The sequence below is a fragment of the Triturus cristatus genome, chromosome 11 (assembly GCF_964204655.1).
Source record: "Triturus cristatus chromosome 11, aTriCri1.1, whole genome shotgun sequence".
NCBI lineage: Eukaryota > Metazoa > Chordata > Amphibia > Caudata > Salamandridae > Triturus > Triturus cristatus.
Genome location: NC_140594.1, coordinates 62332611 through 62354260, shown reverse-complemented (window position 1 = coordinate 62354260; position 21650 = coordinate 62332611). Strand labels below are relative to the sequence as shown.

Genomic DNA, 21650 nt, shown 5'->3' with positions numbered 1-21650 from the left:
GGGATTGGCTGAAAGACGCAGTTACTAGTCCTCTGGTGTGCACGAGGCACCACGGGGAGGGAGGCTCTTGTCCATAGAGCAATTTGAGCAGGATGACCAATTAGTGTATGGCTTTATTGTGACGCTGTGTAGTGATTGGCCATTATGCCCTTGTTGCTCAGCCTCTCCCTTCTTCGTGTGCATTGCCAATAAGGACATTGCACACAAGGGAGAGAGACGAGTGAGTTGAGACGTGACTACACCTGACCTCGTGGCCTGCAGCGAGGCCTCACACGTGAATTCAATTGTCCTGCTGTGACTCTCAGGAGCCTGCCTGATCACATCATTAGCTCTAAACATTTGGTGGTGCGTAATGCTCCATGTTCCATCTGCTGCTAATCAATCAATATACTTATAAAGCGCACTACTCACCCGTTAGGGTCTCAAGGCGCTGGGGAGAGGGGATGCTACTGGTCGAAAAGCCATGTTTTGATCCGGATGACTTGAGAACTGTTGGAAACTAAAGTTGGAATGCAGATTGTTTCTAAGTTCTAATTTAACACGACAATCAACTATTTTAAGCAAACCTCAGGTCAAGGAAAAGAATATGTGCACACAATTATGACAGCAAGCAAGACAATTACGCTTTTGTGAATCTTTTTGTGTGAATGTGTGGAGCGGACTTCTGTTTATTTTTGTGTACACTGTACAGTGTTCCGAGGCGAAATAGGCAGGAATGTATTGTTCTGTTGGGTTTATGTTCAGTGAGGCTTGCAACTGGGTGGTAGGATGGGGCTCCGCAGGGGTGAGGCACAGGGAAGCACTACAGTCAGTCTCATGTCCAGCTCCAGAGCGCTAACCCTCGCTCTTCAGTGCTTCCAGACCCTCTGCCTCACAAGTGGCAATTTGCAAAGCAAAGCTTGGCATAACTGCTCTCCATGGGTCGGCTGCTGGCTCCTTGCCTCCCCAGGGCATTCATCCAGGCTGCATTCATCAAACCTTTACAAAGATAAGGACCATGTAGCAGTGCTGGTGCTTCTTAGCAGCCCCCAGTTTTGTTTCCAAAGAGTCTCGCCGACGCCTTCTTTCTTGTAGCAGCAGCATGAAAAAAAAGCATTTGCACTGCAATAGGTCTCACATTTATTAAACTCTCGAAAATGAAAGACCTATTGCATTGCAAAAGGTTGTTTGCAAAAGCGATCCGTGCAGCGCTTTCACTTTAATGGCAGTCATGCCCCATTCCGTAGATGCAGCTGGTCTAAAGAAAGGGGCGTGGCTGCCATTAACGTGAAAGCACCGCATGGGACGCTTTTAAAAACAAATGTTAAAAAAATATAGAAGAAAAAAAAACATGCGGCCATATTCGGCACCGCAAGTAAACCAAGTTTATTATCAAAAAGCAGAGGCTCAGGTGTACACTTAATGAAGTAATTTCAATGTATATGGGCGCAATGCAATGGGTTACAGTGGTATTGGAAAGAGAAGGAAGCGAATACACCTCAGGTTTGTATTTAGCTCACAATTATTTATATAATCCTTGAAACTAAATATTCATACCTAGTAATACGTTTGAACATATAGTTCTGAGTGGGTGGTGTCCCAGTGAAAAACGGAACCTAGGAAATAAGTGACATATATATATAGAACTTTTCCAATGCTTCATATAAACGACCATTAACAGATATATACACAGTGAACAGTGCTGAATACAGTGATCAGTGCTGGTATACAATGGTTTGTTTATGCAAACTGTTGATGGCGTTTTGACCCCGTGTACAGTGTAAGGTCTCTTCAGGACCTATGATTCTAGGGACACCTGAAGGGTAATGGCCCAGTTCGTGTGGAGGGTGTGGCACCTTGGAAAAGATTAGGAAAAAAGTACTCACATGGGTCCCATCCGGGAGCCCCACTGTGAGGTGAGTGATTAGCCGGCAATTAAATAAATGCGCACAATTTAAAAGATCCATGTACGCAGAGGATGGTACGGTCAATGCGCTGCCCTGGCGAGTAGTCCAGTGTCGCGCATAATTGGAAGCAGGCTTCTTCCTTCTATCGTCAGCCCCGAAAAGGCCATAAATGTCTCTATTGGAGAGTAAATATTCTCTTCATGCGGTGTCTCTTCGGTAGAATTAATCAGCTGAAGCCTGTAGAGATACTTCCATGTAGCAGAGCAGCGTGTGTCTGTCTGCTAAGGTACGACCAAAGGAAGTCGCCACTGTGGCGTGCTTTGCTATGGAAAAATAAATGAAGCCCTACAAAAAGCGTGCCCTGCAAGCAGGCAGGGAAAAGCATTAAACAAAATAGTGCTCGGAGGCTGTAATTAAAGCATACCGAGCAAACACACGTAACACGGGGTGCAGACTTGGGAGGTTACAAATGAAGACAAGGCGGACTAAGGTGGGACTAACATGCCTATTAACGAATCAGAAGCTAACGTTCACTAAAGACAATGACACAAGCAAATGAAAAATACGGGCGGAGCTTCCCCTCCATACTCCGAATACAGCATGCCTAGCAGAGCAGCACATGCGCTGCCCAGGCTCAACCTAAAAGACTTGCGTTCCTGCACTAGAATCCCGCCGCCACCCTGTTCAGTTACCTCATCGCCTGGGTTGGCTGTAGTTGCTCTCATTCAGAAATCATTCACTTTGGATGTCCCCTAACAAAGCACAGCTATGATGTCGACAAATACTTAAAACTGAGGAACACATTATTGGTGGGGTCTATGGAAACAAGCATTGGCATAGCCAATAGGTCTCGCCTTATAAGTGTTTGGTTATCCAGCACAATATCCTTGGTGCAACAACATCAACTGTTGCATGGCTAAACACTTAGAAGGTCCAAAAGGCGAGACCTACTGGCTATGCCAATGCTTGTTTTGAGTGAGTGGCTCTTGCAGGTAAGCCACTGTGAGGCAGAGATGCTGCGAGTGCTTTTACAGGAGCCCCTGTGACATTGCGCCACTTCAAAATGTATCTTGGGTCTGGTGTAATACTTCTAGCCCCTATTCCAGTCTTTTCGCACCCAATGCATCCTTAAATGCCCCATGTACAGCCGGGGTTGACACTCCTATTACCCCTGCCCTCCAGTGACACTTCACCGGTCACGGGTGGTGGTGGACGTGGTGGTGGTGTGGTGGTGTGGTGGACGTGGTGGTGGTGTGGTGGACGTGGTGGTGGTGTGGTGGACGTCGGGGTGGTGTGGTGGACGTCGGGGTGGTGTGGTGGACGTCGTGGAGGTGGTGGTGGACGACGTGGAGGTGGTGGTGGACGACGTGGAGGTGGTGGTGGACGACGTGGAGGTGGTGGTGGACGACGTGGAGGTGGTGGTGGACGACGTGGAGGTGGTGGTGGACGACGTGGAGGTGGACGACGTGGACATGGTGGCGGACATGGTGGCAGACATGGTGGCGCTGGATGTGGTGGTGGTGGACGACGTGGTGGTGGACGAGGTGGACATGGAAGACGACGTGGACGCGGTGTTGGTGGACGAGGTGGTGCTGGACGTGCTGGTGGACATGCTGGTGGTGCTGGATGTGGTGGTGGACGACGTGGACGACGTGGTGATGGACATGGTGGACGACGTGGTGGTGGACGATGTGGTGGTGGTGACACGGTGTTGGTGGTGGTGGACGTGGTGCTGGATGTGGTGGTGGTGCTGGATGTGGTGGTGGTGCTGGATGTGGTGGTGGTGCTGGATGTGGTGGTGGTGCTGGATGTGGTGGTGGTGCTGGATGTGGTGGACGTGGTGGTGAACGTGGTGGTGGTGGTGAACGTGGTGGTGGTGAACGTGGTGGTGGTGGACGTGGTGGTGGTGGACGTGGTGGTGGTGGACGTGGTGGTGGTGGACGTGGTGGTGGTAGACGTGGTGATGGCGGACGAGGTGATGGCGGACGCCACCGCGGCGGTGGAGGACGCGGCGGTGGAGGACGTGGACGCGGTTGTGGACATTATGGTGGTGGACATGATGGTGGTGGTGGACATGATGGTGGTGGACGTGGTGGAGGACGACTATTGGGTAGGAGGGTGCTGGCAGAATGCGGATGGAGAGGAGGATCTCGAAGGGGGCACATGGGAGAGCAGAAAGAGGCAGAATATTAGATACAGCGAGTAGATCGAACACAACAGATTTAATGGGGTGGTCCCTTCTTATAGCGCATGTGAATGTTTCTTACCACCCCGTTTTTAGTAAACGGGGGACCATGGGGAGATTGATTAATCACGCATGATGATTGCGTGCGATTAAGTGATTAATCAGGCATGACGATTGCGTAACTGGGTGTCTTGTAAAGGTCTCGACTACTCTTGAGTTCAGTTTGCGCTGTATGAATTTGCTAAACAAACAGCCAGCAGACCTTGTAGAACAAGAGCCTATTATATCCGTTCATGTAGCGCACGCACAGCAATGAGGGTTCTGTACAGCCCAGTACTGCATTTTAAATTTAAAGCGCATTAAAGGGCAATGCTCCGTTAATAAGAAATAAAAAAAACACGTCGTGCCTGCATTGAGAGTGCTCACAAAGAAAAGAAACAAGCCAAGGCATCGCTCTGGTTAATGTTTGGGAGGTGGGAGGGGTGTTCTGTGCAGAAAGGCATTACGGTGCTCTAGTAAATAAATAAAACAAGCGTGGTATGCGTAAGTGAAAGCGACCGCGTTTGGAGCTGAAAGTGCACGCTGTGCTTAACGAGCCATGACGAGGGGGGAAAGCCGCGCTCGCTCCCGCGGACCCTAGCCCAGGGCAGAGAGAAGGCGGGACATGCACCAGCCTTTGGCCAATTGCGTGCTGTCTTTCTTAGAAAGACGCATGCAAAGGCCAATAGCGGGTGTAGAAAACAAAAGCACACGCACAAGCATGTGTTCCAAAGTTTAAAGCCCTCACTAAAGGTCTCGCAGAGCAGCACATGCGCTGGCTCAGGCGAGACATAAAAATGGCCCCTCCCTCAACTCTCTGTAAGCCTGGAAGGAAGAGCAATGGAACGTAAACCAGGAAAAGCTCAAATAAATTCTGTTTATTGTGCCATTCTACAAATATTAAACAAGCATTGAAAATGCAATAGGTCTTGCCTTTTATTAAGTTAAAGCCATTTGCTTTGCTATACAATACTATTAGCAAAGCAAATGGTTTTAAACTTAATCAAAGGCGAGACCTATTGCATTTTCAATGCTTGTTTTCAATATCATCAGCTATCTTGTATGCTGAATATATACACGCGAACCCAGGCGCTAGGGGTTGTAATTATATGAAACGGAACAATTGTACCCAGGATGAGCAGAGCAAAAGCCTTCAAGTGAAACATGGTGGGGGGTGTGCGTCTTTTTAATTTACACACGAAAAAAAACAAGTTCATTCCCATGTTTTCACATGCTGAGGAGTCCTTCTGAGCCGTGCCCTGTGGGCCGGCACCTTCAAATGGAGTGTCACGGAGGGCGCTCTAGTAAAAGGCTGCTCCCTGCCTGGCCCCCCTATTCTTCACACAAAAAGTCCCTCATTCACAAACACATCTTCCTCGAGGCTTCTAAAAAACACAAAGTCACTGCCAAAGTTATGTAACCGATGGAGGGGACCCAAAAAGGGAGCCTTGGGCAGTCCTGCCTGTTAGCTTTAGCATAAATGAGTAACGCTCTTACCAAGAGATTCACATTTCACGTTTGTTAATTATGAAAATCTTCAAACCGCAGCGCTTCGAAGCCTCACCGAGAGCGAGGGCCCAGAAGTTAACTCGCTTATCTGTTGGCTACCGTAATGGAGACTGCATTGGTGTATATAATAGCTCGTCATGCCCCGGAGAGGCACCAAGACATTTATCAGACGTGTAGCGAGCTACTCAGTGCAAAATGCTGACTACATGGAGTACACAAAAAAAACAGATTGTAACTGCACGAAAACAGATGCCCTCAAACGGTGCCAACAGAAAATCGGTTTTGTTTTTTTAGCAAAACCAGAATCTTTGTTTATATAGAACACTGTTAAATCCTCCCAGTGCTATTGAGTCTCATTTTCAAAGCTACCAAGTTTAGCAAAGAAACGAAGTGCGCCACAGAAAAATATAAACTGTTTTGCTCAGGCGCAAACATTTTGTTCTGCCAACTTATCTTGTGCCCCCTTAAAGCATCACCCTCATCCAGATATCCCCTCTCCCTGGTATCCTAGCAGGTATCACCCCCAAGGCCGAGAAGGGGGGTTATACTTCTTACCGCGAATAAACCCAAACCTCATTTACTATGCTTCAAAACGCTTTTACCAATGTGATGACCACGCATTTTGGCCTGTACTCTGTTAACTTTATACATGTTGATTCTCGACAAACTGACTCGCCTTCCAAGCCAGGGTTTTGGGTAGATCTAGGGACCAGGCAAGAGAATAACAAGCAGGCCTGGAGTGCTTCCCAGAGGCGCACTCTGAGAGGCGAGTCTTAAAGGAGAAACCTTTCCATTGTCACGCCTGTTAGAAGTTGGGGTTTTACATTTGCCAGGCAACTGTTAAGAAGTAAACGTAGTAAGACACACCCAAAAAAGATCACTGACACAATCCTGTGGGGGCGCAGTTCAGAGGCGAGACCTTACCCCATAGTATTATTTTATGCATCCAACGACGACGCAGCTCACGGACCAATTTATTTCTATTGCAGACTAAAGCAACCTCAGACACGCGCCGCAAAGGTTAATCGAGGTCTTTGTGCTGAACGCTGAATAGGTTAACGATGATTGAAAGACTAGTTAATTTGATTGTCTTGAGAACATGTAGCGCTGTAAGTAATGAGAATCAGTAACGCTAAAAGATGGCCATTGGAGCACGCCAACGCAGACAAGACGCCTCCTGGTGGGTCAACGGCTTTCTGATTAACACGTCTTCTCTTTTTGTGGATTACACTCTTATCACCTGATGTTAATGGCCCGCCTCCCTCAATCTTGGCAGTGTATAGGCGCCATTGCTTCTCGGCGCTGCATCGCAAGCTTGTGGGCTTTCTGCGAAAGTTAAAACGCCAACTGCAGCGTGGGGGGGGGGGGGGGGGCAGCAGACTGAACAGACAGTGAAGCGCTTAGAAGCACCGGAGGGACGAGGCGGCCTCCCTGATTCTGGGGAGACAGTGGGACCAAAGAGAGCGAGGCTGCCTGCCTTTATTACATGCCCAGTGTGTGCAAAACAGGAGGGGTCCGGAAGGTACTGCATCCAGACAAGGCAGCTGCTGCTTATTTTTGCATCGCGCTTTCACTTTCAAGTGAAAGCGCAAAGCAAAAATAAACATGCTGTGCCATGTCTCCTTTTTTGTCCGGCCCATCCGGACTGGATCGCAGGGCTTGTTTACATAACACGCCTCTGCGATAAGAAACTGCTTCACGACAGCCATGAAGCAGGTGAGCCAGTCCGGGTGGGCCAGGACAAAAAGCCAAAGGGAGGCAACCCAGAAAGCTCATTTCCATGGGCAGACTACAGTTTACCAAAAACGGTGACGCCAGCCAATGGAAATGAGGGGCGGGGCTTAAAGCCCTTTTCTGAATATCCTCTCCTACAAAATCTTTTGCGGAGGCGGAGCAGCGTTTTGTGCTGCAATGCACGCGAGACCTAAAAAGGAACATGCAACAACATACATTTTAAAAACAATGTTTATTTTGTCAACATTTTAAAAAGTATTCCAGTCATAAATCAAAGATTGACAGTGATCACATTATAAAATGAAACAAGTGAATTTAAATGAATACATAAGAAAAAAAAAAAATCATCACACACACTTTGTATACCAATAACAAAAACATCTTCACACATTCAGCTGAGAACAAAGTTTCAAAAAAAGTCTAGTAAGCCTTCTTTCCCCCAAAACCACTATGTTTCAAGACAGACATGTTTAAAACAGCTACAGTTCAGGTGGAGTTGATCCGAATGACAACCAAAAGAGACGCGACACCATCCTCTGTATTGGTTTCAGCCTCAGTATACCCACAATACACAACGGATGTAGACTGGACTGCAGGGACAAATCAAGAGGGTAATAAACAGATCATGCCACAGGACAGTCTTCTGGGTTTCCATCGCTGCTCTGAATTGAAAGTGCAGTTACAGTACTTTGGGAGGGGGAAATCAAAAAAAAAAAATCAGGTCATCCATATTTTGCAAATACAATTCTACATCATGAATGGCTAGAGCTATTGAAGCAGCAATGTGGTGGCAGTAGACTTCCTCAAACACGTGAACGTGCTCTACAATGCAAACGTTATAACATGATGCTAGAAAAGATACTTTTGTTGAATGATGCAAAGCCATTCGCTTTTTCACATCCTTCGAGAAACTGGACTGTATACCTACTACTGATTTACAGATGTACTTGATCACACAAAGAGTCCTTCTTAGTTTAATCACAACTAGCCTGGAATGGAATTTAGGCTTTTCCCACAGCCCTACCTATCAAATGCAGTCTTAAAGGCCAAAAGCCATGTCAAAATGCTACAAATTGAATAATGATTCAATCCACATTTGTCAGACAGGGACTTTATAAGCCTTAAACAGAGAAATAGAAAGCTTTACCAGCTGGTGATTCCGTAATTGAGGTCACATGGCCAGCTCTGCAGTTTCTATGTCCAGCAAACTCTTGCACTTTAGCTCCATATTAACGCCACTCGAATCCTACACACAAAGTAATATCAACCGTCTGCTATTTCCATACTCTTTAGCAATGATCAATACAAAACAGAAACAATGCTCCACATGGACACCGGAACATAACTGCTGTACATACAACCATATTCATTTTGCGTCTGATACTAACTCTAAGAAAACAGAAACACACTCAATGAAATCCTCACTCTTGGACAACAAGTGACACAATCAGCAGTGCAAAAAACATCAATTATAAATCTTAGTACCAACGGGGCAGAATAAAGTGTCATTCAAGTAAGCCGTCAAAGGATGCTCTGTAAACTGTGGCTCGGGACTAACTACCTAGCTGATTCAGTTAGTGCCAAATGCACCAGATGTCAGGAGGATGCACGGAAGAGCTTGCTGAAAGGGTTTGGCATGTTTAAGGAAATAGCAAGGAAAGGCTAGAATGATTTAGGGAATTTAGGTGTGGTCTGCAAAAGTGAAGATAAACTAGGCAAAGCTCTTTTGCAACGTTACAAACCTTGTCAGCAATAACAGCAAGCCATTAAACACTAGTGATAAGAAATGATTTTGGATACCAACTAGAATATTTCACACACACACCAAAAAAAAATATCTGAAAATGATTTTTCAAGCAGCAAGAGAAAGCGAAATTACAGTAGTGATTATTTCCTGAAATACATTTTCCTATTGCATATAGGAATTGAGTTTATAATATCCTTTTTTTAGCCACTCACATTAAAATCGTTAATGAAACAAGGTGCTTTTGTGCCACGTAAAAAAGTGATGTTCACAACCGCTCATCACGTGGACAATGATTTAACATACACTACTGCAGCCACCATGCAAAATGAAATAAAGATATAATAACCCAGAGGACAGGCAAAGAGTACGGACTCCACTTTGGCTTCACTTTCCCAACATTATCAAACAATTCTCCCTCCCAATGCACTTTCCCACTACAGAGGAAAACCCCAATAAAAATGCAATAGATGAATGAAATATAGCACAAGATGCTGCAATACAGGACTCGCTGTATATGGAGCTTCGCCAGTTCCGTAACTTACATGGAAATCCCTTTTGGTGTTTCGGGTAACTAGAAGTAACAGCAATTCAAAACTGATTAAAATGCGTTTCAAACCAAGTAAAAGTTTCAGCAATCCAGTAATGTGCATATAGACAGCCGCAAATAGCACAGAGGGAAAACACTAATGTTAAAGGGGCATTCCAGGATGATTTTATTTAAATAAGTAGTAAATTTACTGGTCAGAATATAGTAAAGATCTTCGAAAGCTTTGAGAAAGCGTTTCATGTTGCTGTGTGGGTATCACTGATGAATGTGCAAGAATTCATGTACTGTGTGCCTGTGGGCCTGGAGGCTCAGAAATCAAGTTCAACATAAAAGAGGACTGGTCAGGGCCTCCAACCTGCATCGAAATCTGGATACCAGCCAGTGACATCACATTCACCGCACGTCCATGGCAAGTCATCTAGTGTATCTTGAATATAAAAAAGGTCAGGGCCCACAGCACCAAGGTGACTTCTAAAATCAAATTTTTAAAACCTTCACAGGTTTAAAAATTAAAAAAAATTAAACATTATTAGGCTGGTTTTCGCCTGCGATGGAATACAATGCAGGAGAAAGAAGTGAAGGAAAATGCTTACGTGCAATTCCAATTGGGTCAGATGGCAGAGAGATAGAAAACAAAAGAAAAATAAATATTGAAACAAGGGAACCAAGCGGGAGATACAGGTTTGCCTACTATTTAAAATATAAAATGTGCAGGTCATCGGAAAACCAGGACAAAACTATTAACCAGGTTTTCGCCATCAGGAGCCTGAGCTGTACCACTTCAGAGTTCCAAATCTGGCCAAAAGAAAAAGCAGTGCAACGAGTGAGAAAAGTTACATTATGCACATTCAAATGCTGACCACCTCGTTAAAAACACCGATTTCAACAATGTACTACACCTTCGCTTGAATGTAAAGGTGGAGACTTTGCGCCCCCCTCAACTTTCATTCCTACAGTATTCACAGTGGTTTCTGTGCGACTTCCATGTGAAGTAGGTCAATGACAGCATCTTCATTTAGGATGGCAGGAGTTTTGGCCAGTTCCATAGGCATGTCCCAGTAAGTATGTGACCTCCTTGGTGTGGGCGTCTAGGCACATTCTGAAACTGCCTCACAGAGTTAGCTGGAACCAAGGCTGCTGGTATGAACTCCACTGAGACTTATCGGACTGTACAGACCAGGTAGACGATCAGCTGGTCTCACGTACGGGTGATCTTCTCAGGAGGCATGAACCCGGTCTCTCCAAGCACTCGGAGGGCCACCCGTCCATTGGGGTGAATCACCAGGTAAGTAATGCTGCCATTGTTCAGGGACATCCGAAGCCAGCCCTCGGGTGGGAACTGCAGAGCTCTGTTGGAAGATGGTGGACAAGACATTGAGTTACAAGACAGGGTCTGAGAAACCAACGTGTGAATTATTCAGAGGCCAAACTTTAAAAGGAAAGGGATAAAGGATGCCTTCCTATAGCTCTTTGGTCTGAAAGATTCAGCCTCAGCCTTACTGCATTTAAGGCAGGGTCTCAACAGGCAGCAAGTTAGGGTCGAGATAAAAAGAAACAACTAATCGTATCTGAACTAGCAGAATTGGATTACAGCTCCAAGACAATCACAAAACAGTGCCCATCTGGGGTTACTAATCCCTCTGGCCACTTTACTGCAAATAGAGCACCAGATGCCAGTGTTCACAGACAGCTTTCTGTTCATGCATTAACTAATCCCAGGACAGCTTTCAGAAAAATCTGGTCAACAAGGGCATGCTAAGCCCTGGCGAAGCATGTGGTCAACACTTTGATCAGTCATTGCAAATTTGTGTTAAATCCGAGCTTTACATTTTCCTGTACAAAGGCATCAGGAAAAAGAAGGGACGAGGGAGGGACATAGATGTGGTGGCTATTGCACATAACCATCCTTGGGTCACAGAGAACCTACTCGTTTGAAACTAACATGCCTCGCTTGCAAGTTTAAATATTAGCATCTTAGTTGCTCGAGTTATCTGGTAATTAAAATGCAGCGGTCCTCTGACGTAACACATAAAGGCGAAGAAACAGCACGACAGATTTGCATACCTGGTTTAAAATGCTTGCAGAATTCTTGAAGGAGAACAAGTGTACTTCGATCCTATTGTTTACTTTTGTAAAACACGCAAAATACACTTTAACTTCCATTTGCCTTGGATGCAGTATATATATATTTAGAAGAGTAACCCAAACTCCAAGACAACAAAATAAAACAGATAAAGTCAAGGAGTACACATTTTGCAGGTGGAGAATAAACTAACCATTGCTTCTGCTCTACACCACGGGTGTCCAATGCTGGTCCACCAGGGCCAAGTCCAAGAAAAGATGTTTAGGGTAATGGCTAAGTAACTGATTCATATTTAGATGCACTCTAGGTAAAAGTACCTCCTGTGGATCTCATGCAATCAGCACACAGGGTGCAAGAGGAATGAGGCGCAAAAGAAAGTTGTGAACCTATTTTCAATTAAATAGGAAAGTCTATGTGAGCATGGACTGGCTTGGTCACTAAGTGATTGAGCTGCAAATACCACATCTTGGCAGTAAGGAGATGTGGTTGCCGCTCTATTTCTTCTTCGTGATGAGCTGTGCTGTCAGCAGCTTATGTCCTAACTCTGGAATTTTGTAAGAGTTTGAGTTCATACAAGAGCAGTAGACAGCACATTTACATTCAGAAACCGGGGCACCGCTCTGTTCTACACCTGCGCTCACATTGATGATACGAGCCCTGGTCTAGGTGAAACAGACATTTTCCAGACAAGAAGTCATCTGCTATAGAGGAGAACAGCCAGGCCTACCCGGCTTACCCAAGGACACAAAGACACTGTAGGCCTACAATGTGGTCCCAACAGTTAGCCTAGTCTTGCCGATGCTTCTAACAAGTCAGACTTCATCACCTCACCTCTTGCCAAAAAGCAATGGCAAACACTCAAACTCTCTGTATCCTGCTTGAAATGTCACCAGAATCCTTTTCTCGACTTACCTGCAAACAATGTAGCGGATGACATTGGCATGGCAAATGAAGACCTCATAGCTGTCTTTCTCCTGCTTGGCGTCTGCTCTGTGAATGAAGCGCCGAAATGCAGCCTCAATTCGGGCGCCGTCCTCGTAGTACTGCTAACCGCAAGAACACAAGTCAATAATTGAAAGGGCACTGACGTCTTAAAATCCACCACCCAATCTTTTCCTTCACAGACAGCACTCCATCCCTCAGATCAAGCAACACTCCCAGTGAGGTAATACAGGGCAACCAATGAGCTCATACAACACTGCTGTTCACACACTGGCAGGATACAGAACAGCACCATCATGAACTTAGGAAAGAGTATTTTGCACTCAAAAATAAAAATAGCATACTGCACACTTTCTAGTACTCTGACAATAAAATGTTTCCTCCGCCCAGTCCATCAAAGTTTGGATTCTGCAACCTGGTTTCAATTAGTGCAAACACAACATATTTTTCAGTGCATGCAACCCGATGTTCTAAATGCTTTGGCTACAATAAAACAAGCTGCCTAAAATATCTCAGGTGATGTTTTGGGGAGGGGGGAGGCAGGGGAGTCATGCTATATAACAATAAACTGCTAACTATAAAATTAAGACCTATAAACACCCAACTGTATGCAAAGAAGCACTCAAACCGGCAGAACAGTGCTGCTTTACGGAAACACAACCCAAGGAGTCATGCATGTTAATATAGATTCCAACAGATCTAATAAGATTATAAAGCATAAAAAAAAACACATTCACCACCGCCGCCTCTATGAAGGACTCATTAACAAGAACACCTATCGTGCTCAATTCCTGCGTCATTAGAGTCGGACTAACAGACACGCCTGGGTCCACACGTTCACTCTTATAAATCCCTGGATATTCGATCACAAAGTGACAAAACCCAAAACTGCTACACATAGCAGTTAAAACAAGCACTGCATGCAAACACACCTGGCTGCAACGCTCACGTAGGAGCATGCTCTTGCCATCCCTCCTTTTCACCACTAGCACTGGTGTGGACTGTTTTAAGCGTTCCTCTCTCCAAGTAACTGCATACCACCAGTTTCTTTTCCATGCATGCGTTTCATCAATTCTCTCCTTCAGGTCAGACCAAGCCACAGGGCTCTAGGCTCAAGCCGGCGGGGCCATCAGCAGTTTGTAGCTTGGCAATATACCGTGGCACCTAGCAGATGGTTAGTGTGATATAATGATGTTTCGGCTTCACATGCCATTCGAAAATAGATGTCATTAGTTTGAATCATCTGACCCAGGTGTGAGTCTCTGTAAAGGCACTAAGCAATCCCAGTCTTAAACCTAATAACTGGTAGTTCAGAAGAGACTGATTTCTATCTGTTCGACAGCACGGGTGAGAGAAACTATGGTTCTGAAGATGTTCCTGTCCATCTGTAGATGTGTTGGGACAGAAACATCAACCGTGTAAGGAGGTCTGTGCATCAAATAAGAAATATAATTTAAATTTTAACTTCTCAATATTTGTTGTTTTAGCCAAAAGAGATTTACCACAAGCATCACTGATATGCATATTTTGTTTAATTTTGGTTTGTTATTCTGCACAGGTATCACTGTTGGTGGGTGGATAGCTTTGCTGTCCTCACTGTCTTGTGTTTAATGGATTTTTATTGTAAATGATACTTACATCTTTGTAATACATTTTATGCACGTATTCTCTCAAATGTCAGGCCTTTTGCACAATTATTTGTTTCTCTATAGTTCTGGTAGAGGACAAACTGCTGCAGTCCCAAAGTGTTTCATCCACCAAGTCTATGTGAATTATCTTGTTTGCCATAACAAGCAGTTTGCGGCTTTTCGCCTGTATTCCTCCACTGTCTCACAACATTGGGCGCATGCTTGCCTCAGTATTACATCACAAAAACGCCTCTAAAGAAGCAGCTGTCATTTATGCAGCACAAGGGAGGCCTCCTCCTAACAGAGGAGAGATACAATTTACATTTGAAGAGGAAGAATACAGATAAGCGAGTTACCGAGACACCCCATCCTATGATAGGCTCACCTTCAGAGGCCAACTGTTAGTAACCCCCAGGTGGGTGAAAGCTCTGGGTCTAATCTTCCACCAATTAAAACTTGAATGTCCAAGAAGAGGCTGAATACCCCAACCTCAAACTTCAGTTGCTAGCTTGGCGACTAGGGTGCCGGCTGAACTAGCCTCCCTGCTCGGCAGGAGGACACCAGTAAATTACACAGAGAACCAATCATTCCCCCATGGAGACCAAGATCCTTTGAGGATCCAAGGTAATCCAGGTGGATCTAAGCTCTCTAATGGGAACATTTATACTGATATGCCCCACAAAGAGGTCAATATTTAACGGGTGCAGCTATGTATTGAGAATGGACAGAGAACTCACTCAAAATATTGGGAAAAGTGTGAAAATTACATAAAGAAAATCAAGACATTTAACAGATCAATTAACAAGCAGAATCTAGCCAAGCATGTGGAAAGCAAGGCAAATAGGAGAGATGAGGTTCTACAAATGCCAGGGATGGCAAGTGTGCAGAAATACAATGGACACGGAGGAGGTAAGGTAATTTTATTATGCCTGATTACACGTTAAAATCTGACTCCTTTCTCAAATACAATGAACTAAAATAATGTTAGGAGCATCCACGTTATTTTACACAAAAATCAAGTTAAAAAAAATTGTCACATAAAAAATGTTTTTCTCCAATCAAGCCAGTTAGTACATAATCAATTAAAACTCGCGTCAATGAAGAATAAACAATTAAACTGTCAACCCTCCAGGAAGTCCTTTTCAAGCCTTGCTCGTGGGTATATTAATAGACTGCGACCACGCGGTTATTCCTAGACTACAATTAACATCTGTAGTACGTGCCCAGTTTTAGTGTCTTAGTGCCGTCTTTAAAAGGTCTAATTACATTTAACAGGACTGTTCAGATACTACTCTAGTTCGTTGTTTGAGGAGTGATTCCTAACCAAAGGAGAAATCTATTTCAGTCTGAATCGAGAAATTTTATAAAACTGCAGTTTAACTGCACGAACGTTGGATTAAATCACAGCATGACTGCCTGTCTGCATGACCTGACTCCTTACTGGTTAAAAAGAGGTTTTAATAGAGAACTCGGAGGAGACAGTAGAAAAGAACCGCAGATAAAACAAAGGAGAGCTAGGCTCATTTGCCAAAGTGAGTACAGTCTCTATGTACTGCAATATCCCCTTAATACGAGATATGTGGAAAGCACCACATTCCTAATGAAAGACAGGTTCTTTAAAAATGTAAAAGTGACAGAGCAGGAGATTGGAGTTTCCCTTTGGGCAGGTATTTCAATAAAAATATGGAAGTTCAAGGTGTGTGTCAAGGTTAAATGGCAGAGCCACTGCGACCCATAAAGGTGGAAAAATAATTCTGATCCGAAGTTTAGTCATACCATATTCTAGACAATGAAACCTTCAGTCCTCAGGGTTTGAATAAAGAGGATGTTTGTGCACCTGGAAACATTAATTACATTTTAAAAAAACTCTGGACTATACATTGTCAAGGAGTAAAAGGCCCACTTGTGCACCAAGATTATACAAAAAAAAAAAAAACACATTATGAATACAAAAGCATGAGGGTTTGAATATAACCAATGTATGTCAACAAAAACAGATGGCCAGCCCACTGGGTTTTAATTAACTTTGCAGCAGCCGAAATGTGAGTATCAAGAAAACCGTAATATATACCTTCAATTTTATATGCATCTTATAGTAATTAACTGATGAGAGAAGCATGCACATGGCCCTAGAAGGCAGAATTATATTCACTTGCACTTTGAGTTTGCTGCCTCTGTTCATGGTGGAACACATGTAGATATAGTAAAGCGAAAGAAAATAATGGTGTAATACCCTGTCTTGAAATCGACCCAGCAGGGTCGAAAAGCACAGACAGCGTAGCCACAATAAAGAGCACTGAATCAGGAATAAAGGCAAATGAGCAGTTCGTACAGGACATTAAATTGCGACAAGAAGAAAGGGTAGTTACATATTCCCTTTTTATATGTGTGTGCCCTTCCTCTTATTTCGATCTCGCCTCACTTAAGCAATCTACATACATATGTATATATCCAATGCCTGGTTGTTGTCGTTGGCTGCCAAACCATATTATGCGGTAAGCAACACACCACATTCATTTGGGAATACAAGTCCATCGTACAAGATAAAGATGGAAAAGGCACGGATCTGAACTGTGCCCTGTTGAAAAAAAAACCAAACATTGGCATAGCCAATAGGCCTCGCTTTTGGGACCTTACAAGTGTTTAGCCATGCAACAGTTGCATAACTAAATACTTATAAGGTCCCAAAAGCGGGAACTATTGGCTATGCCAATGCTGGTTTCTGTTTATTACTGCTCTGTAGTAATGGCGGCACCCGTGCTTTAGCTTAAACATCTTAAGCTAAAGTCAGGTGCCGAGATTGCTTCAAAAGTAAAGAATTGTCTATTTCTTTACTTTTGAAGCAATCTCAGCACCCGACTTTAGCCTAAGATGTTTAAGCTAAAGCACGGGTGCCTCCATTACTACATAGAAGTAATAAACAGGAAGAAAAAAAACTGGCTCACGGAGCACATCAAAGCGGCCGTGCGGACAACAAAGTGATCGCGATCAAACATCGAAGCGGCCGTGCGAAAGTGAGGGGCGCGTGCCCACGCACATGCACTGTAGCTCTAGGCTACAGTGGTAGCAATTTGAGCCCTCACAAACAGTCTCACCAGACCACCGCATGCGCTGGGTCAGGCAAGACCTAAAAAGTTGCACTACACTCGTTGAGTGCCTTTTCCTTCTTTACCTTTTACGAAGTGTGTCATATATATATATAAGAGAGAGAGAGAGAAAGATAGTTAATTATGGTTCAGCAAACACTAATCTAGAAAGCCATGATGTTTTCAAGTTATTAAATGCAATGCACACCATAATTCACGCCTCAGCCATGTTTTTCTCATGGCACAAAGCCTCTTTAGCTCTCACCTGCAGACATTATTTAGCTTTCATCTGTTGAAAGACCTCTTAGCCATACCAAAAACTTACAGCGGGCTTAGAGGCAGTGTAGGAGAGTAGGGTCTGCTTTCTATGTTCACCCCCACTTTTTGCTTTTGCTTTACTGGTTTACGACTTCGATGTGGCTGTGGGCCTGCTAATCAGACCCACAGCCCTGCTGTTCTCTCTCTAAATTACTACTATGTACTTTAGGTGCATAACCCATTTGGATAGGATCACCTTATTGGCCCCTGTACAGTGTACCCTAGGTACCCAGGGCATAGGTGTACCCTAGGCCTACCAGGGGCTGCAGCATGTATTGTGCCACCCCTGGCCTGGCCTTCCATTTTGACACAACTGGCTGATCACTCAGCTGGGGCAAGGTCGTGTAATCACCCCTTGCTTAGGTGTAGTATTCCTATACCTAACTTACATATAGACACATGTGTACCTATCAGTCACTCCTATGGCAGGCCTTGACAATCCTGGAGGCAGAGTGCTTGGTAACATGTGAGATGGTGCTCTAGCATGAGCTGAGCCTGTCTGCAGCTTTCGGAACCTTGTCCTTATAGCTGTTCTATGATATAGCCTACCATATACTCTTAAAGTGCCTTATAATCTTAGACGGTTATGGTAACTATGGTTGGGCTTTATCAAAACATGTCGTGTAAGGTGTCTAACACTCGAGAATAATACCCCCATGCCATTTATGGACATGAGAATATTATTCCCCCCTTCTAGAGGGAAAGACATGTTAAAATCATACTTCAACTGTTAGCCTCTGACCAAAGCCTCAGCATCACAAAATGGATGCTGCTGCCACGACACAAGTCTGACCTCCTGCTGCTGGGAGTGATCCCAGCCAGGGAGGCCTGGACAATAGGTTTCCTGCTTGGGGAGGTGCTAGCACCTCCCCAGACAGCCTTTAGTGTATTGGGGCAGGGTGGGCTGAAAGGAATGAGACATGCCTGGGGCACACAAGGTGTTCCTTGCATAGTCCAGTTCAAACCGGCGCTGGGACACTCCAGCCCCAGCTCTGGCGCGAAACTGGACAAAGGGAAGTGGGTGTAACCACCCCCTCCCAGGTCCCACCCATAAGGCGTGACCTAGCAGGTATCCCAGCCCCCCAGATTAGTATAAGAGTGGGAGTTGGGCCTCAAGACTTTAGATTATCCTGAACCTGCAAAACTGAACAGAAACTCTGGACCTTCGACATTCGACGAAAGAAGAAGACTGAAGAATCTCCCTTGTAGCCAAGGAGTGGCTACCCTGTGCAAACAGGCACCATCAAGTGACTACCCTTTGCTTTGTGAAACGTTCGACGAGGAACCGACTGCAGAGCCCGACCAGAACCTTGATTTCCAGACTTCTCCGACCCTCATCCACATCTGCAGCAGAGCTGAGATCCGTGGAGGCGACGAGCGACGTGGGACCGGCTACCTGGGAAAAGTGGCTAGTAACTTACAGCGCAGCTTCTGAGGCACCCTCGAAGTTGTGCACCGGGGATTGAGAAGCCCCAACCCCAAGCACCATCTGCACCGAAGACCAGCCCCCCACACTCCACGAGTCCTGCGTGGGGCCCTTCAGCTGGCTAGTGGCCTTTGTGACGACGCTCCCTGAAATCTTCTGCGCTGGTTTGGCTCCTCCAGACTGGCTCCCGCTTCTCTGCAAAGAAGAAGCACCCCAGACCTTCCTGGTCTGCACCAGAAGCAAGTCCCTTGTTCTACGTGGGTTCTGCTTGCCAAGGCTTGGTGAGTCGTAGTCCAACTTCGACGCCGCCGACAGCAAGAGCCTTCGTGGGACAGCTCGCCTCCTGGTCCTGGTCGTCCTCGACGCTTCCTGGTCCTCCTGGCTGCAGCGACAAGCTTCACCTACACCTGCAACTCTTCACGACATCGCCTGGTTCCTTCCTGGTTCCACGTGGTCACTGGCTAGTGACCTTGACTCTGTCCCCTCTGCTTGCAGGTTTCTTCTCTTCTTGATCCCAGGCTTGGGATCCACCGGACACTCTCTCCTGACTGCCTGTCAGCATCTTTCTTCAGGCATCCATAGGAGTCGACGACGAAAACGACGCATCTTCACCCCTATGCACCCGCAGCCTGTGGGCTAGGTAACTTGGGTACTCCGGTGCTCATCAGGATAGTGACTATCCTAGTGTCTAGTTTTCAAGTCTCAACTTCCTAGCTGCTCCGGAAGTGTCCTAAATCTATCTATTTCTAAACTGTAACATTGCTATTGACTTTTACGCATTACGCGTGAGTGTTCCCACTCTGCACACGAATCCCGTGGGCCTCCCACTTCCTAACTAACGCTAGTGTAGTGTAGCCCCAGCGATTCCCTAGGCCTAGGCCTATTCTATTTCCGTGACAGTGGTTCTTATACCACTTCTTTAGTATATGGTTTGCGTGGCCCCTAGGGCCTAACTGTATTACTTACCTGTGTGACTTACTGTATGCATTAATAAGACTGTGTTGTACTTACCTCTAAACTCATAAAGAGTGCTGAGGGTTTGCTTAGAATAAATACACTTTATTTTATATATATATCTGTTGTGGTGTCCTTTCATTTGGTATTCAAGGGATTATATATGGTATCACAGCTGGCTTCACATGCCATTCAGAGTTTAGCCTAAGACTGCTCTTGTCCATGCGACCACTAGGATAGCTGGTCTATAAGGTTGACTTTACAATCAATCACCATAAGGGTATTTGGACTGATATAAGGTGTACACTATAACTAGTGACATCATACATCAGGCCAACTTCTCACATTGGTGAGCAGCGGTTGGGATCTGAGCTTGCTGTTGTAATACCATTGTAATCTTGAGATACTAAATTGAAAGATCACACAGATATTGTCTAGGTACATATAACAGATTATTATACTTAAGTCCTACTGGACTTTGTAGTTGTAGGTTGAAGGGAATAACACACCCTGACTACAACTACTAGAAAGGTTTAGTAGATACAACTAGTGTAGGTAGGTGCACACACCACACCCTCACTAGATCATGCCTCTGGGAGGAGATCAAGTAGATGCTCTCTCAGGAGGGGCAGGTCTGCAGAAGACCCCCTCTAGGTATGATACCTTAACATTCCAGGAGATGAGACAATTGTGTACCTCCAGAGGAATAAAACAGGGTGCAAACCCTACCCTCCTTCAGTTAAGACAACTCCTAGAGGAGTATGATGCTCAGAGGGCATCACAGGAAGGTGCCCTAGGCACAGAGGAGGGTCTACCCACCACAGAGGAGTCAGATGGGGCTTCAGATGGGGAGGTAGACAGCCAGAGCCAAGTAAGGAGACTTAGCCAGGCTAACTTAAGTTTACATGGGAGTTTGCATGGGGTCCCCCCATACAGACCCACAAGTAGACATTCACAGAGAAACAGGAAGGACAGATCCCCTTCAGGGGAATCCATCCACTCCCATGTCTCTAACATCTCTAATGCTTCCTCTCACAGGGGAATGACTTCACCTGAGAGAAAGGAGCATGCAGCCAGAATGAGGGAGGCTAATCTGAGGATTCAGAGGGAAGAACTTGCCCTTGCCAAAGAGAAGCTTGCTCTGGCTAGGGAACAAAAGTTAAGTGGGTTAGAACCCACTGGTGGCAGCAACATTCCTAGAGATAGAGACAGGCACTATGATAATAGAAACCTGAGCAAGATTGTCCCTCCCTACAAGTGTGGGGATGACATCCACAAATGGATAACTGCTTTGGAGAGAGCTTGCAAAGTACAGCAGGTACCCCAAAGTCAGTGGGCAGCTATCTTGTGGCTCTCCTTCTCTGAGAAAGGAAGAGACAAGCTCCTCACAGTTAGTGATGAGGATGCAGATAATTACACTGTCCTGAAGAGTGCTCTGATTGATGGGTTTGGCCTAACCACTGAACAATACAGGTTGTTGTTCAGGGATACCCAGAAGACACAGACTCAGGACTGGACTGACTTTGTAGATTGTGCCACTAAGGCTCTGGAAGGCTGGCTATTGGG

General features: G+C 45.3%; 1 protein-coding gene across 6 annotated transcripts in view; it reads right to left on the bottom strand.

Annotated features, from left to right (window-relative positions):
• PGAM5 (PGAM family member 5, mitochondrial serine/threonine protein phosphatase) overlaps positions 1-21650 on the bottom strand; it is a 175490-nt gene that overhangs the window by 118666 nt on the left and 35174 nt on the right. For 2 of the 6 annotated variants that reach the window (XM_085633367.1, XM_085633369.1), the window contains 2 exons: positions 12643-12776; positions 7567-10996 (listed from right to left, as the gene is read on the bottom strand). The exons of 2 other annotated variants lie outside the window; for them this stretch is intronic. In XM_085633367.1, coding sequence (XP_085489493.1) covers positions 10846-10996; positions 12643-12776 — 285 coding nt within the window. In that variant the 3' untranslated portion in view covers positions 7567-10845. Of the gene's footprint in view, positions 1-7566; positions 10997-12642; positions 12777-21650 lie in introns of those variants that run through there. 2 more of the 6 variants (XM_085633368.1, XM_085633370.1) reach the window with 1 other exon arrangement.